Source organism: Centroberyx gerrardi, chromosome 16, assembly GCF_048128805.1.
Source record: "Centroberyx gerrardi isolate f3 chromosome 16, fCenGer3.hap1.cur.20231027, whole genome shotgun sequence".
Classification (NCBI taxonomy): Eukaryota; Metazoa; Chordata; class Actinopteri; order Beryciformes; family Berycidae; genus Centroberyx; species Centroberyx gerrardi.
The window spans coordinates 11,685,092-11,701,309 of record NC_136012.1 but is presented as its reverse complement, the minus strand read 5'-3'; the positions used below and the strand labels follow the sequence as shown (position 1 = coordinate 11,701,309).

General features: G+C 42.4%; 2 protein-coding genes across 8 annotated transcripts; both read left to right on the top strand.

The window, feature by feature from the left end:
* Nucleotides 1-2,221: 2,221 nt before the first annotated feature.
* Nucleotides 2,222-9,318, top strand: LOC139913937 (uncharacterized). 4 transcript variants are annotated; one of them, XM_078289307.1, is made up of 14 exons: nucleotides 2,222-2,436; nucleotides 3,391-3,443; nucleotides 3,554-3,606; nucleotides 3,859-3,905; nucleotides 4,046-4,195; nucleotides 4,308-4,484; nucleotides 4,567-4,695; nucleotides 4,880-5,134; nucleotides 5,257-5,332; nucleotides 5,452-5,531; nucleotides 5,641-5,830; nucleotides 6,245-7,768; nucleotides 7,859-7,968; nucleotides 8,636-9,318. In XM_078289307.1, exons 1-14 carry the CDS (start codon nucleotides 2,326-2,328, stop codon nucleotides 8,666-8,668), a joined length of 2,988 nt encoding a protein of 995 aa, XP_078145433.1. In that variant the 5' UTR covers nucleotides 2,222-2,325; the 3' UTR covers nucleotides 8,669-9,318. The 4 variants fall into 4 exon arrangements, with proteins under 4 accessions (XP_078145433.1, XP_078145432.1, XP_078145435.1 ...); XM_078289306.1 differs by having other exon boundaries at nucleotides 5,239-5,332; XM_078289309.1 differs by lacking the exons at nucleotides 4,308-4,484; nucleotides 4,567-4,695; nucleotides 4,880-5,134.
* A 606-nt stretch (nucleotides 9,319-9,924) lies between these two features.
* tmco6 (transmembrane and coiled-coil domains 6) lies at nucleotides 9,925-15,943 on the top strand. Of its 4 annotated transcripts, XM_071902224.2 has the most exons (13): nucleotides 9,925-10,142; nucleotides 10,966-11,072; nucleotides 11,156-11,265; nucleotides 11,432-11,615; nucleotides 11,724-11,828; nucleotides 12,613-12,704; nucleotides 12,862-12,978; nucleotides 13,131-13,245; nucleotides 13,484-13,664; nucleotides 14,615-14,709; nucleotides 14,893-15,060; nucleotides 15,241-15,366; nucleotides 15,443-15,943. In XM_071902224.2, exons 1-13 carry the CDS (start codon nucleotides 10,052-10,054, stop codon nucleotides 15,464-15,466), a joined length of 1,515 nt encoding a protein of 504 aa, XP_071758325.1. In that variant the 5' UTR covers nucleotides 9,925-10,051; the 3' UTR covers nucleotides 15,467-15,943. The 4 variants fall into 4 exon arrangements, with proteins under 4 accessions (XP_071758325.1, XP_071758316.1, XP_071758308.1 ...); XM_071902215.2 differs by having other exon boundaries at nucleotides 14,639-14,709; nucleotides 15,241-15,943; XM_071902207.2 differs by having other exon boundaries at nucleotides 15,241-15,943.
* Nucleotides 15,944-16,218: the final 275 nt, after the last annotated feature.

Here is a 16,218-nt window from a genome sequence, read left to right as displayed (position 1 = left end):
TATTTGGCGCTCTCTGTCTCTCTCTCTCTTTCTCTTTCTGTCCCATAACTTCTTCTCTCTCTCATAAACACACACACACACACACACACACACACACACGCCAGTTATTTTATTTAGTGATGATTTGAAGGAAAAGTGAGCTGAGGAAATATTCAATTTCTCATTTCACAAATAGTTATTCTTCCATGAAACCTTGGTGGTCTATCCCATCAACACACTGAGAATGGAAGCTGACTCAGCCTCATAACCAGCTCATTGTGCCAGAACTGTGGTGTGTGTGTGTGTGTGTGTGTGTGTGTGTGTGTGTGTGTGTGTGTGTGTGTGTGTAAGATGGTGAAATCAAGCTCGGTGAGACCCGCTGAACACTTTGACGTTGGGTTTGGAATACACACTGCTTTCCTTTCCTGGTTTTGCCCCCATGAATGGCTCTCTTTCAGCCTCCTGCTCCTGCTGACCCCCTGCTTACCCAGCGCTCTCCCCCAGGTTGACCCAAGGTCTCACCACCAGCTCTCTCAGATCCACTCCCAGCCAGCCAAACCCCTTCAGGCCCTGCACCATCACACAAAGTTTCACCTCAGAAAAAAAAAAACACATACTCTTATTCATACACACCTGAGAGCAAGAGATCAACCTTCCTGGCGGGTTTTGAAAAGTTTTCGATTTGTCCGCCTGATTAGTCACTGGATGGATTGTGGGTCGGCTGGCTCTGCGGTTGGGATGATGTTATTCCTGCCGTGATGCTGAGGGGAGCTGAGTCAGGAAACCTGCAGCCACAAGAGAAACAGGAGGAAAGCTCAGGTGATGGCCAGAGGGGATAAGAGGTGGCGGGCTATTTTAAGACGTAAAGGATAATACAGGTGTTTTTTGTGTCAGTAGGTTGCCCCTCTCCTTTACGTTATTCTCGGTTTGTCTGCACACAGTCAGCATAGTTGGAGATATCAGGGCTTGTTTTCCTCCCTTCAGAAGAAGCCATCTGCTGCCATTCGTTCTTTCTTGTGCAGTATGAAAAACAACAAAAACAAGCCATCACAGTAAACATGAAGCCCTCATTTGGTTTGGTCAAAGTTCCTGTTTTATCATTATTTCACTGTGCCCGAGGTCTCTGCCAGGAAATAATCCCTCAAAAACATGTTGCCTTACAAACTTTATTGCCACATCCAGGTGTTATGTTTTTCAGGGTGTCTGTTAGTTGGGACAGCAGTTAATTTCAAGCTAGGTTTGACACCTTAAAGTTTGTATTTTAAAAACAGCAAAAAACAAGTAAATATTAAAAACGTAGTAATATATGGCATGCATTGCAAAAATGATTTGGGGAAATGTATTGTAAACTGGATGTATGTAGTAGTAAATGGGCTATAGCCTAATCCTAAATGACACCAGTCTCCTTTAAACTTGTTAATCTTTTCTCCTGGAGCCATCAGATCAGTTGCTACTGATTTTACCTTCTCAGATTTTACATTGGTCCCGCCCTCTACTAAACGTGAAAAAATAAGAATAAAGAAAAGAATAATAAGAAACCATGAAAGCATCTGAGGAAGCTACAGTACACCTATAACTATAAGTTACTTATTTGCAGATGAGATAGCCGCAGTTCCTTTCTGCTTGATCTCTTCCAGTAAAACCAGATTATTTCCTCTGGGAAACTGCCTAACATATGAGATGGCTCCAAATCACACAGGCCTTGACTGCCTTAAGGGAGTGGATCGTCTGTTCTCACATGTTTGCTTTCCTTCCCAAGACAGGATATGTGATTGAGCTGAAATTGACCTAAATCATAGGAAAGTTATGGGTTGGTAGAAAAAGGAAATGATGGAAAGAGAAAGGGTCTTTGTTGGTTTCTCTGCATGACTGGATATAGTGTTGGAGGGCCACTGTGCTCGTTCACTACAATCCTAATAAGCAAGTATGTGAGAACAAAACTACAGTGTGAATGGTGAGCATGGCCAGAGCATAATACTTAACAGATGCTAACCAGAAACGGAGGTGTAGCAGACCAAGAAAACTCTGTCCAAGGTTTTGAGCTTAATATGATATTTTACGAGTCAGAAAAAAGTCTTCAGTTTTCATAATAACCGTGTTGGCTTTGACTGAATAATACAGTACTGTGGGTTGTTTCGCGCGTCGGCGTCCATGGAAGTCCCCCGAACTACAAGTCCCAAGATGCATTGCAGCAGTAACCGGAACGTCTTCCTCAGTTCAAAGTTCAGCGGGTAAACATGCGTGTTTTGGGGGCGGCAGCAGTGCGGGCAATGTGGCCAGATTTATTACGAAAGTATTTTTAAACGTGTATTTCGTTGTGTTATTTGTCGGCTTCATGTTCCGAGCATGTCTGTGAATGCATCAAAGCACGAGCATTTGATCCATTTGATCTACCGCCACTTGAAGGAGAATGGTTTCCAGTCAGCAGCAGATGAGCTCCAGAGGCGAAACCCACAGGTCAATACAGTCAGCTGCTTCTGGCTTGTTCACTTTCAGTAAAGCCTCGTCTGTCGCGAGCTTAGCGTTTGGCTGGCTGTTGTATGCGATAGTGGAAACACGATAGTTTAGGACTGTTTACATCCAACGGTCACTTCCTGGTTTGTGACTTAAAGTAACGTGCTGTAACAGTTTTGAATCAATGTTGCAAGTGCCGCACAGCAATGTGACTGTGACAGTTTTTAAAGTGCTACAGTCTCATTATTATCACTGATTCTGTGCGCTGACAAAGGCTGACTCAGATTGTTACCTGCTACGTACTACCTAGGTTATAAAGCTGTGTTGAAGGTACTTTCATGTAATACTACTATCCCTTTCCTGTGTCCCAGAAGTGCTGCAATTTAAAGGCACCCTATTCAAATTTCCCTCCATTTAGTCATATACAATCAAGATGTTTAATGAAGGCATGGGTCCAATTTGTTTAGTTTTTTTGAGTGGTTAAATTTAAAGTGACTGCCTTTTCAAAGTCCTTTTTCACAGGCAGTTTCAGACTAATTGTCTGAAATCTGGGAATTCTAAGTCAGCACATTTCATTGGCTGATGAAGTCTGTTAGTGGGTGATGTTTACCTGCACTCTGTCAAAAGTTCAATGAGTTTAAACTTTTTTGATGGACTGGGTTGCAATGTTTTCACGCACTGCACCGCATCAATCCAAGTCTCATTGAAACATATTTGTTGACATATCATAAATGCTCATGTGAACAGGCCCTACATCTTGTAATTCATTCAAACATGCCCTTTTAACTAAACTTAATTTATTTGCAAAATGTCAAGAACATTTTTCTTATCCTGAGCCATAATATATTTGAAAACAAAATGAGCTGAAAACTGAATAATATGGGACCTTTAAAGGTTGATTTTTGGTTTTGATTTTTTGCATTATTGTGTGTTTGTTTTTTCATTCATTTTTTGTAGGGGGAACCAAAAATATCTGCATCGTTACTGGAAATCTACCGGTCATGGTTAGAGTGAGTATGGTTGCTCAATCCCCCCTTAGAAATCAATCACCTTTATTGGATAGTGACAGTGATGAAACTGATACCAGTGTTGTTTCTACTGTTGATGTTGTTTTCTTTAGTAAACCTGGGAACGCTGAAGCAGCTGAAGAGCATGGAGCGTCTCTGGCTGAAGGTACTGCTACTTCTTCCCCAACATTGACTTTAAACACACAGCAGGAAAGTCAAGTCAGGACTGTAGAACTTGAGTCTGGTCTCCAGACGTCTTGGACTAGTCTCAGTCCTGTTTTGACTCGGACTTGTCTCGGTCTCGGGCCACCATTGTGTTTTCATTCGACCTTTTCCCGCCTGTCCAAAACATTTTCCATCTAGTCCACCTTTGTATATTTCCTCCCCAACATTCCTGCCTTTTCCTTTTTTTATCCAGGTTCCCAGGTATCAAAACCCCTGAATAAAGCCAGGAAGGAAGTCCAGGTGAGCAGTGCCAGAGATTTTAATTGTGATACATTAATGCAATGTTATAACTCTGAAATCAAAGACAGACTGGAATTGTTAGAGCAAGATTGCTTCACAGCTACTTTTCTTCATGTCTTCTGTCCTCTAACTTGCTACAGAAAACGACAAGGACTCCCATAGCCAATCATGTACCAGCTACAAAGATCAAAACTCCAACTGCCGCCAACCAGACTCAGGCCGAGAGCTCCGACACTGAGGATGACAGCAGCTCCGGGAGCGAGGAGCTGAGTCAGAGTCTGCTCCCACAGGTGAATACAGATTTCACTTTCAGTGTGTTTACTTACGAATTAGAACAGGTAAATGGGCAGAATTGTCTGATTTATCGACAGCCCGATTGAGTTCTTTATCTTGATATTACAGACTCCTCCTGCTCCCAGTAAAAAGTCAGCTCCCAAGTCCCCAGTTAAACCAGTGGTAGCAGCATCTCCAGTCAAAAGGAAACCACTAAGCACAGCCAAACCTACGACCGCAGTGGCAGGCAAGTCCAGTGAAACCACCGACATATCATCAGACAGCGAAGAGGATACTCCCGCTTTGGTGAGTCATTCTTCCAATATCTTTTTATTTCTTAATATTGGATATAACAACTAACTACTTTTATTTGTCTGGACACATCAAGTCGGCAACACCGTCGGCCAAAACGAAGCCTCCCCAAGCAGCAGTTCAGCCTGCTGCGACACCAAGTAAGACCAATAAGAGAAGTGAAAGCAGTGATACAGCTTCAGAGAGTGAAGATGACGCAACAGAGGTGAGTTTGTTCTACTCTGCTGAATTGAAAAAGTGTTTGCTTTGTGGTAAAGGATATTACCAATTTGCATTTTGCCTGGTTGAAAGGAAAACCTCCATACTCTCAGCTCTGCCCATCCCTGCTTTATAGCCTAGTCACTTCTCACTGATGACTGGTCGTGATTTCTGTCTTCGCTCTGATCCAGGCGGCAGCTCTAATACAAAAAGCAACACCAGCGACACTGACTAGTAAACCGACATCGACGGTTAAAGCGAAACCCAAGCCAAGCAAAGCCAAGGCCTCAGTGACTGAAACATCGACCACTACAACACCCAAGACCAAAGCTAGTAAAGACTCCTCTGACCACCCGGGAAAATCTGTGAAGAAGCAACTCGACATCAAGTCGCCTCCTTCAGCCAAGAAGGATCAGAAGAGCAGGAAGGACGCAGCCTCAGTGAAGGTACGCCTGATATGTTACTCCTAATTCGGTGCTTCACACTATCCTCCTTGTCTTTTATAATGTTGTTAATCATCTTCATTTATCTGGTGCTTATTGAACTGAAGGCTGCAGCGACTCCTCAGACTAAAGCTGCTGCCCCTCTGGTCAAGACTCCCAAGAAGAAAGGCAGCAGCACCAATGTAACAGCAGCCCCTGTTGGTACGTGTCTCATGGTGCAGGCTTATGTATGTGGACTGCAGCTGTTTGTATCGGTTTTAATACATGGTCTGTGGTTTCTTTTCATTTTTAACCTCTGCTCCTCACTTCCTATTTTCTAGCCACTCCAGCCACACCAAAGGCAAAAAAAGCAACAGCAAGAGTTAAAACACCCAAGAAAGCAGAGACACAAAAAGAGAAGGTGCAGTGATTTGTTTTTGTTTTTTTGTTTTTTTTTTATGTGACCATCACAGTTTAAGGACTGGTGAGATCAATCTTTTTTCGCTGAGCTTCGCTGTTCTCCTTTACAGTCCCTGCCCGCAAAAAGGAAAAAGAGTGAGGATAAACCTGCAGATGCTCTCATCAAGGCCAAGAAAACAAAGACCCCCAAAAAAGGGACTGCGGCACCGACACCTGCTCCCGCTACCGGGGGAGACGATTCAGACTCTGACAGCAGTCTGGATGTCGAGAAATGGAAGAAACTGGTGCTGGACCTGTCAGGTGAGAAAGAGTCTCGGTTGATGTTTTATAACGGATGAAGAGATTGGAGAGTGCTAGAAAAGAGAGACATTATTAAGGCTTTAGAGTTGGAAAGAGGGAGAGAATGAAGGGTGAAGAGGAAGAAGAGAGGGAACCGGCAAGACAGCGGGACTGGAAAGTGTAGAAACTGAGTGGAAATGATGGAGGGGGATGAACAGACAGGGAGGAGAGCTGAGTCCTTTTCAGTTTAGAGGGATAAAGAGCCACCAGACAGGACAGCGCCACCCTCAAACTACTTCACCATGGAAAACAGAGTTCATACAAACAGAGCTGTGTTACAGTCGCTGTTTGGCTGCCATTGATGTTTTTGGGGGTGTTTTTTTAGGCATGTCTGTTCACTGTTCACTGTCTTAAGCGTGCTGGTTCTGTCCACAGAGGCTGACATGGCCAAGATGGACAGCATCAACGCTCTGGACTCCTCCGCACCCCCGCCCAAGAAGCCCAGAGTCAGGAAACCCCGGGCTAAGCCTCCCCCCAAAACGGAGACTCCCGCTAAACAGAGTAAAGGGACAGCTCAGAAGAACGGTGAGGTGGACGAGAGTGCTATGGCCAAGACACCGGCCAAGACCAGTAAACCCAGGGGGAGCAGGGCAAAAAAGACGGCACCCGTGTCCCTCCCCGTATCTCCTGCCCCGGGACAAGAGCGCAGCCTCGAAGCTGCAGCAGACGGACCGGTCGCATCCACTCCCTCCGCCTCCATGCAGACGGCAAAGAAGGAGAAAAGGAAAGCCGTGACTCCCGGTGCAGAAAAGACAGGTGAGAGCCCGTCCGAGCCCAAGAGGAAGAAGAGGAAAAAGGATGAAGAGAAGGTGGAAGAGAAGGCAAATGAGACTGGAGAAGATGCAAAAGAAGTAGATAAGAAGAAGAAGACGACCGAAGCCGCAGAACAAGAATATGTTCATAAACCTGTGGAGGAGAAGAAGAAAAAGGAGACAAAGGGAACAAAAGTAGATGGGAACAAGAACGAGACTGAAGGAGAAATTACGACAGAGAAGAAGAAGAAAAAGGAGAAAGCCGATCATGAGGACAAGTCGGAGCAGATAGTTGAAGGCAAGAAAGCAAAGAAGAAGAAAAAGGAGAAAGCTGATCATGAGGAAAAGCCAGAGGAGATAATCGAAGAAAAGAAGACAAATGAGGTAAAGGACAAAGCTGATCATGAGGAAAAGTCAGAGCAGTTAATGGAAGAAAAGAAAACAAAGAAGAAAAAAGACAACGCGGATCATGAAGAGTCAGAGCAGATAACTGAAGCAAAGAAAGCAAAGAAGAAGAAAAAGGAGAAAGCTGATCACGAGGAAGAGTCAGAGCAGATAATCGAAGGAAAGGAAGAGAAGAAGAAAAAGGAGAAAGCTGATCATGAGGCGGAGTCAGAGCAGATAATCGAAGGAAAGAAAGAGAAGAAGAAAAAGGAGAAAGCTGATCATGAGGAGGAGTCAGAGCAGATAATCGAAGGAAAGGAAGAGAAGAAGAAAAAGGAGAAAGCTGATCATGAGGCGGAGTCAGAGCAGATAATCGAAGGAAAGAAAGAGAAGAAGAAAAAGGAGAAAGCTGATCATGAGGAGTCAGAGCAGATAATCGAAGAAAACAACACAAAAGAGGAAAAGCAGAAAACTGAGCAGGAGGAAGAGTCAGAGCAGATAAGTGAAGCAAAGAAAGCAAAGAAGAAGAAAAAGGAGAAAGCTGATCCTGAGGAAGAGTCGGAACAGATAATTGAAGTAAAGAAAACAAAGAAGAAGAAAAAGGAGAAAGCTGATCACGAGGAAGAGTCAGAGCAGATAATCGAAGAAAAGGAAACAAAGGAGAAGAAAAAGGACGGAGCGTTGGAAAACACTTCTCTTGACACAGACCCACTACCTCCATCTGCCCCTGAGACTCCAAGTCTTCCATCAGAGAAGAAGAAAAGTGAGCAGCTAATCCACACAAATCATGACAAATGGCAGTTGTGCTGTTTCTCTGCGGTTGTATTTACATTTACATTTCTTCTTCCCACAGAGAAAAGCAAGTTGAAATCGGCCGAGGCCCCAGAAACACCTGCAGCTCCTGTCCAAGACTCCTCGCCAACACAAGTCCTTCAACCATCTGCAAATAACACCCACAAAAAGGTATGAAGACGCCGGAATCTTCATCATCATATTACAGATTGATGCCATTGTAGCAGAGGTGGGGACTCGAGTCACATGACTTGGACTCGGGTCAGACTCGAGTCACAATTTTAATTTCTTCAGACTTGACGCGATGCATGAAGAGAAGACTTGAGACTTGACTTGACTTGGGTTCTGGTGACTTGGGACTTGTACTTTGATGACTTGAAAAGGTTTCTAAAGTCTTGACTTGAGATCTTGTGTTTGTGTAAATGACTTGGACTCAAAGTGATGAGATTTGTTCCACCAGACGACTGAATTTAAATTCTAAATTTGTATGGAATGATTGAATTTATTGAAGTTGAAACTGACTATAGAAATCAAACTTATGATGCATTTATAAAGTTTTTATCCTATTAAAATGATACTGCTTTGAAAAGTCATAGATATAGATATTGATTCTGGACTCTTGATTTGTTCTGACTTGACTTGGTGTTCTACATTTAGACTTGGGACTTGACTTGAGACTTGTGTCTCAAGACTTGAGACTGACTTGGGACTCGAGCAAAGTTGACTTGGTCTCACCTCTGCATTGTAGACATAAATTAGTCAAACCAGAAAAAGATGTAATAAGTTTGAATGCTAGAAGATAATGCCTCGAAATTAATTTGTCTGTCATTGTCCACAGAAAAAGAAATCTTCCAAGAGCAAGGAGTCATGAAGATGTGTTTCCTCATCATTATGGTCAGAATGAGCCATCATTCAATACTGTAAAGAAAGACATTTTTCTTTAGTTTGGTACATTTTTTTTATTTTTATTTGTTTAATGTGTTTTCCCCCATTGAATGTGGCATACTGTGCCGCAGCTGTCTGTTGTTTCTATATGTTTTGTATGGTAATTGCCATTTTCATGGCATGGATTTGTAAGAGTGATTATAACTGGTTGTTTCATGAAATTGTGATGGGTTTTTTTTTAAAATGAGACCCAGGTATTGATTGAATGGAGAAATGTCACTTTTTTGTTTTTACCACATTCTCTTTCAATCTCAGGGATTCTGTATCTCCTATGATAACCCTAAACCCTAAATCTTAATTCGTCCTCGATCTTACAGGCCCACTAATCCAGCTCATTTTACTGGGACATACAAGTATTAAGCACAAAAAGGATCTTTTACAAACAAGGAATATACTCTATATCAAAAATATTTTCAATATATTTTTTGACCAGATTCATATTTATTCAAAAAATAGATTGAAATCTTTACCATTTTTCCGTATTGGCTGGAATATCTATCTATGAGCATGTTTTGTAAGTCAATTTTTTTATGTTTTATAGAAAATTTCATATATGCATTGTACATTATACTTTTAATGGAAATTTAATTCCATAGTTTTATTAAAAAATTATCTGTGTTTAGCTGATGTCTTTATTGTGGACTTGTGCAGAGGTTGTTTTTTATTATTATTATTATTAGCCAACAACATAATACAATCAGACATTCAGTACATGGGTTTGGAAACAATTATAAAGAACATATTTCTTTCCTGACAGTATTGAAATTATGTTCTTCATGTAGCTTAACTATAGACAGACATTTTTTATGTTCAATACATTTCAAAGATTCAGTTAAGGACTTATAGTCGAACATGAGCACATTAAAGCATGGAATAGTTTGGAAGAATTTAACTTGTGTATGTGATATTTCCCCAATAAAACCATTACCAGTGATATATCTTCGTACTCAGAGCAAGTAGTAACACCTTTAGAGTCAATCTTAATGTGGTAATTAGTTTTACACAAAATAAACTCCTCACAGTCTTTCCACAATGTAACCATGGACGTATTAGAATTTAACTGGATAAGAGCAGAGGTGATGGCCAGATTAGTTGAGTGTGTCGTCACATCCGTTCGCTAGGTGTCGCTGCAGTAACGTTACTAGGTGGAGACAGCTACCAGGAACCAAAGAAGGAATTCAACATGTCAACAAGTGCTCAAAACCTTGGTTGTGCTTGGTAACGCAGGGTGTACTAGCTAAACTGCACTATGAATACACACCAACAAATGTTAAGTAGCTAAATTGCATTTTATTAATCCCAAAACAAAATGTGGAGGTTAAACACAGTTCGCCACAAAGCTGGTCGACCGGGCAGCAGCTTGGAAGAGTTGAAGTTAAAGAGGCGAGAGCAAGAGAAAGGTAAATCAGTGGTTTAGACTAGCTTATAACCCCTTCGACCTAAAATGTAACGTTCATTTGTTTGTTTTAAATGTTATTTAACAAGCTAACATTATGTCAATGATTGCTACGATCGTCTAGGTTTGGGAACATGAAAGTCTCTGCCAAAGATAGAATTAAGCTAACGTTAGGTCTTCTTTGATCTGAGATGCGAATAAGATGCCGGAGTCGTCCCACTGACAATGAACGGGAGACCGACTTGGCGCATAGTGCTAGCACCAAGATACTAAGTTAGCCTATACAACTCTTGGTTGTAAAAGCTGTAATGTACTGTGAAGTGCACAAAATCAGTGTCTAATTAATTGACAACAGAGCAGCTTCAAGTTTTGTTAGTACAGTTAGTTATGTATAGTTTACTATATGTATCACTCCGTTTTACAGGTGTTCTAATAGTTAGTGTTGCTCGGCAACACTTGGTAGTGGAATCATAGAGATACAAACCGTTTTAACTGTTTTATCTCTATGAGTGGAATCCTGAAGGAACTGTTTTTGTTGGCGAAGACGAAAAAAAGACAAAAATCATAATCTGTTGTCTCAATTATTACTATTACTTGATAAATGGCTTTGTGTATAGAACTGAAAGCAATATCACACTGGAGGTTGTGCTGTTACTGTATATCAGCCCTCCCTCTTGTGTGATATTGCTTAATATCGACTGAGCTATCCAGTGTAACAAGATTGACATCCACCCCACCACCATCTTTACACTTCGACCAGCCAAGTGGAGTAAAGTGGGCTGGCTGGAGCAGAAGGTGGTGTGACTCTTGTTTGTGTTGTGCTGTAGTACTGAGGCAGGCCCGGAGAGACAGACAGCTGGTGAGCAAGAGACTCCTGCTGAGTGATGATGAGGAGCAGCCTCACAATCCCATGGACACCAGTTCAGCAGACCAGGTGGGTTTGAGATCGAAACTGTGGTGGCAGCTGCATGAGAAAGATTGCACCATCTGATTTTGTGTTGCTCATTTCCTTACTAGGTGGTGGATTTGTTCCGCAAAGTGCAGCGCAGTGGGCCGGAGAGGGAGGCTCACCTGACAGCTTTGAGCAAAGCTCTTCGCAACCCGTCCGCACAGCTCACCTTCGTAAAGTATAAACACTATCCAATATTTTGTTCATCTACATAAAGCGTCATTGCTCTATCCAAAATATTTCTCATCTCATCAAACGAGTCGAAAGTGCTCAAATGATGTTCCCTGGCTTTTATATGTGTCTGCTTCTTATGTGTCATGTCTGTGCCTCTGTCTCCCCTCTAGGCAGGAGAACAGCATGCATCTCCTGGTGGGCCTCCTCAGCGGCTCTAACGCTCAGTGCCGTCTGCAGGCTGTTCGGTGTCTTCATGAGCTGTCTCACTCTCACCACCCCAGCATGGCTCCAGCCTGTCTGCCTGCCACCCCTTACCTGCTCACCTACCTGTCTGGCCAGAGCACCAAGTTCACCGTCAGTACCCACATGCACCAGGCACGATGTCATGATCATAGAATTATGCTGGATATTGTTATTATTGACTAAATATCTGTGTGTGTGTGTGTGTACGTACATACACAGGAGCTGTGTCTCTACACACTGGGTAATTTGTGTCCAGACAGTGATGTTGTAAGAGAGAAACTCCTGGCCCAGGGAATCATACCGGCTCTGGCAAACTGCATAGAGGTAAGCTAACAAGTTACATTGGTCTGTAACATTGTAACAATACTCCAACTTTAATAGACTTGTCACACACACACACACCAATATCCTTGCTGTATCGCTGCCTTAAATGTGACATGTGTAGTAACATTTTAAAACATAATGTCAAATTAATTGTGATAGCTTTTGTATACTGTAAACAAATGAGACCATGGTCAAGATACCAGCGGTATTGTTAGTGTAGTGTTATCAAAATTAAGACCATATTTCCCACAAACCCCGTTGATTCCTGTTGCAAAGAAGATGTTGCTGCTTGCCCCCCCCCCTCTCCTTTGTGTTGCTCTGCATGCATTTGTTTTGAAGAGCCAGAAGAGGGATAAGAGATGATAATTGATGAAGTAATTTTTCCATCTTTTCACTCGTTCCACCATGTGCCGTTGCAAGAAACTTTGAAAGCTTGATAGCTCCGTTTGTGTTGGAAGAACAGCAGTCCTCTAACTGTCTTCTATATTTGTGCCATAAAGCAATCCAGCTGTGAAATCCAACCCAGTGTCACACAGTGTAAAATGGAGTGTAGTTCTCAGCAATGGTCTCACTTGTTTATGGTACTTATACTAATGTCTCAAAATGAATGTGGTAATGATTTATTGATGTTAAAATGTTACACATAGCAGCTTTTCATTTGGATGACTCTCAATGTCTCTGTTTTGATGTGTCTGTGTGTGTGTGTGTGTGTGTGTGTGTGTGTGTGTGTGTGTGTGTGTGTGTGTGTGTGTGTGTGTGTGTGTGTGTGTGTGTGTGTGTCCAGAACCAGAAACATAATCTAGCGGTGGTGGAAGCTGTGGGCTTCACCCTCTCCCAACTTCTCCAGACCAAAGATGCAGCAGAGAAAATAATCCCGTAAGCACTGAAACGCCCGTAGCTAGAACATCTCTACTTTCTCCACACAGCTGGACTCAGAAAATGTCAGAAAATGTTCAGATCACAGCTTGTTCTAGGTACTGCTCTAGTAAAACACAGTCGTCAGTTGAGTGATTGTCTCTCTCTCTGTCTGTAGGATGGTCCTGGCCTCTGGCTTACCTCCACACTTGTTATCTGTACTGACCCCTGACCCCCAGTTTGGCCTGGCTCCTGCCATTGAGTGTGCCTGGTGTCTGCACTACCTCACATGCAGGTGAGAGCTCTAGCTTATTCTCAACGAGTGTCAAAGACTGGATGTTATTAATATGCTCTACACTGCATGAGTGCTGCTCGAATTGTGTTATTTTGTCATAATACAGCAGGTCATTTTATAATAATTTTGCTCCAACGTATCTTGAACCAAAGCAACGTGGATAACAGAGTGCTGCTGGCTCATGGGGCCCTGTCACAGTGCAGCACCCTCTTAGTGTCACTAGGTGGTGCTGTGGCTAAAGGAAACAAGGAGGAAGGAATGGAGCTGGTAAGGAAATTGTTGGATCAAATTTGTATATTTGTTTGGCTTGTACAATAGTGTTATCCCCTCTTTTACACGCTCTCCTACTTATCTAAGAGTAATGCAAGTAACAAAATGATGTATGAGAACAACTCTTAGCCAGTAGCTAGTATATTGAGATTACTAATGTACTTCACTGACATGTTTTAAAGTGTTGGTACATAGAACTGCTCAAACAGATTTTTGACCCTTTCTCCCTCTCTAGCTGGTCTGGCCCCTGCTGCGCTGCATGGGAAACCTCCTATCCTCCGGCCCGATGGAGGATCTGAGCAGTCAAGTGGGTGACGTTCGTCTGTTGGCTGCTCTGTGTGCCCTTCTTCAGGCTTTCCTCCAGACCCAGCCGGCCCTGGCCAGAGAGAGCGCCTGGGTCCTCAACAACCTCACAGGTTAGACCAGACTGTTGAGTCCCAAACACAAACCTCTGCACTGGTTTCAGTCTTTAAGTTGTGTAAATTTGGAATGGGATTTCCAAAATAGGGTTTCATGTTAAGTAATGAGGGATGTGTGAGTGAACTTTGGGGTCAGAGACAGGTTGGGGTTAGACATGATTAAGGTAGGACACACACAACTGTCATACTCCTTGTCATTGTTGAGTTGTCACCCAGACAGTTTTGGAATTTAGTCTGGATGCTATTTTGAGCAACAGGCGTGTCTCACAAAGAGTTTAGTGGGTTAGTGAGCTAACCTTGGATCAACCCTGGCTTTTCAGTCTCACAGTGGTGCCTCTGTTTATAGCAGGTTGATCACCATAATAACTTCGGCTGCACACCTAACCTACTCCGGAGCAGGTTCAGTTCAGGCTGTTGGATCCAAACGTATTAAAAGCCTGCCTCCTCACCAATCAGCTCTCTGGAAAAATGGCATCACCACTCCCAGAGGATCCTGTGGCCTTTTTTTACTCACCTTTATTGCAACAATTCCATCTCCAAAACCCAATATGAACAAAAACATGATATTCAAATAAATAAGTAAAGAGGGCTCATCGCAGGGAAGCAGTGTTTGGAGACTGGCAGAACCACTTTGCTTTCCACTTTGCTTTCCATGATTAATTATTACATCAGAGAGATATAATATTTATTATGTCAGAGATGTAACCACTTTTGAGTAAGTCTTGGTACCGAAGTTCTATTCATTTCACTGTTGAATGAACACTTCAGAGACAGTTCAAAGTCTTCCTCCTGTGTTATGACCTGAGGAACGCTGCTTTTATTGAGGATTTGTTTGTGTATTGTTAATGGGATGTACAGTTGTGATTGGGGAACAATACAGCATGAAACACTGTTTCATGTTTCTCTGTGTTTTTGTTCCCAATGCATTTCCCATCTCTCCGTCCCAGCTGACTCCAGTGCGCTCTGCTCAGCTCTGCTGGCTCTCAACTTGGTTCCTGGTCTGATCCAGCTTCTACCTTTCTCTCAAGGCATCAATACGATGGTCAGTGCAAGCTAAACTGATAAGATCAAGTTTTAGAATGTGGTAGCGTTAAGTGATGGACATTGTTTTTTCTAGCTTTGGATGAATCCAACTTAATGCACTTAAACTGTTAGGGGATTTGTTTTCATCCCCCACAATGCTACACTGTCATCTCTCTGGTCACTACCTTCTTGTTGTGTCCAGATCCTAAGGGTTCTGGGAAATATTGCTCATAAGAAAAAGGACTACTGTGTCCAGCTGGCCCAGGCCGGATTGCTGCCTGCACTCTGCGCCACGCTCAAAATGGCCGACCAAGAAATGGTGACCCTGAGTCTGGAGGTGCTGTTCCTGCTGGTAGCTAGTGGTCCACAGGTAAGCAAGGCTGTATGAATTAGTGTCATATATCTTTCCACATTCAAGATGGCTGCTGGGAAACTGTGCTATGATAACAATACTGCAAGCTGTGATAAAGATTTGCTGATCTATTTGTAACAGTTCTTCCCAGCATTGTGTGTGTATTGGACGATGAGATGCCCTTTGTCCTTACCTCAGGTGGCGGAGGAGTTTGCGAGACACAGTGGGCTGTCACTGTTAGAGGCCATCCAGTATAACAGTGAAGGAGAGATGAGGCTAAGAGCGACACATCTCCTGGAGCACCAGCTACTCTCCCACCGCATGGTAAAGACTTTTGTTGGATTTGTACCAATTCAGAATTCAAAAATGACTGATAATCATCTGTCATCTTGCCTGACAGGTGGACAACGTCCCGTCTCAGTGAATCTACAGAAAGAAAGGCATCAGATTCAGATCTGTGGGGTATGTCACCAATCGAAGAGGATGCAGGACTACTTGTTTACATTTTAACAAAGTAAATCTGTACAATACGCACACCATTGTTGTTTATTTAATATGAATGAATCAGTTAAATATCATCTAATTCATGATATGTGCTTATAGTCACCGATGTTGTTAACTAGGCTATTTTAATATCTCTGAAGATGAAAAAAATATATATTTTTATACCTGAGACTATGACTAATCCTGGTCACACACACATCCACAAACCTTGACATGAAATTGTATTTATATTCACAATAGGTCTGATATGTTTCATACTTCTGCATAATGTCCCACCATAACACATCTGAGTTATACAAGGGTGTAAATTATGTGGAGATGTATATATTAATACTCCCCAATGAAGGCTTTTTCAAGTATAATGTACTTACCTGCCAATAATACCAGGCCATTAATGACTGTGTGTAATCATATGAAATGAATTAATGAATAAATAAATGAATTGAAATTAATAAATAAATAACAGCTTCACTACAAACAATTGACTTTATTCACTTGATCTTCCTTCAGTTTGTAGAGGCTAATTGCCTAAGAATGTGATAATGACAACGGTAAACAGTTTGTACAGTCGTCTGTTCACTAAATCAGAATACAGATGTAAATATGAGCAGTTGAGTGAATCAGCAGAATGTATTTTTAAATCTGACAATTGCCTCCAGACAGTAAGCACAT

What these genes read in the sequence shown, in the direction of transcription:
- LOC139913937 (XM_078289306.1), top strand. Translation starts at nt 2,326, where the DNA reads ATGTCTGTGAATGCATCAAAGCACGAGCATTTGATCCATTTGATCTAC. An exon ending in TGGAGCGTCTCTGGCTGAAG is followed by an intron (nt 3,607 to 3,858) that starts GTACTGCTACTT and finishes TTTTTTATCCAG; the next exon opens with GTTCCCAGGTATCAAAACCC. An exon ending in AAGAGGATACTCCCGCTTTG is followed by an intron (nt 4,485 to 4,566) that starts GTGAGTCATTCT and finishes GGACACATCAAG; the next exon opens with TCGGCAACACCGTCGGCCAA.
- tmco6 (XM_071902207.2), top strand. Translation starts at nt 10,052, where the DNA reads ATGTGGAGGTTAAACACAGTTCGCCACAAAGCTGGTCGACCGGGCAGC. An exon ending in CTCTGGCAAACTGCATAGAG is followed by an intron (nt 11,829 to 12,612) that starts GTAAGCTAACAA and finishes GTGTGTGTCCAG; the next exon opens with AACCAGAAACATAATCTAGC. An exon ending in CTGCACTACCTCACATGCAG is followed by an intron (nt 12,979 to 13,130) that starts GTGAGAGCTCTA and finishes CTTGAACCAAAG; the next exon opens with CAACGTGGATAACAGAGTGC.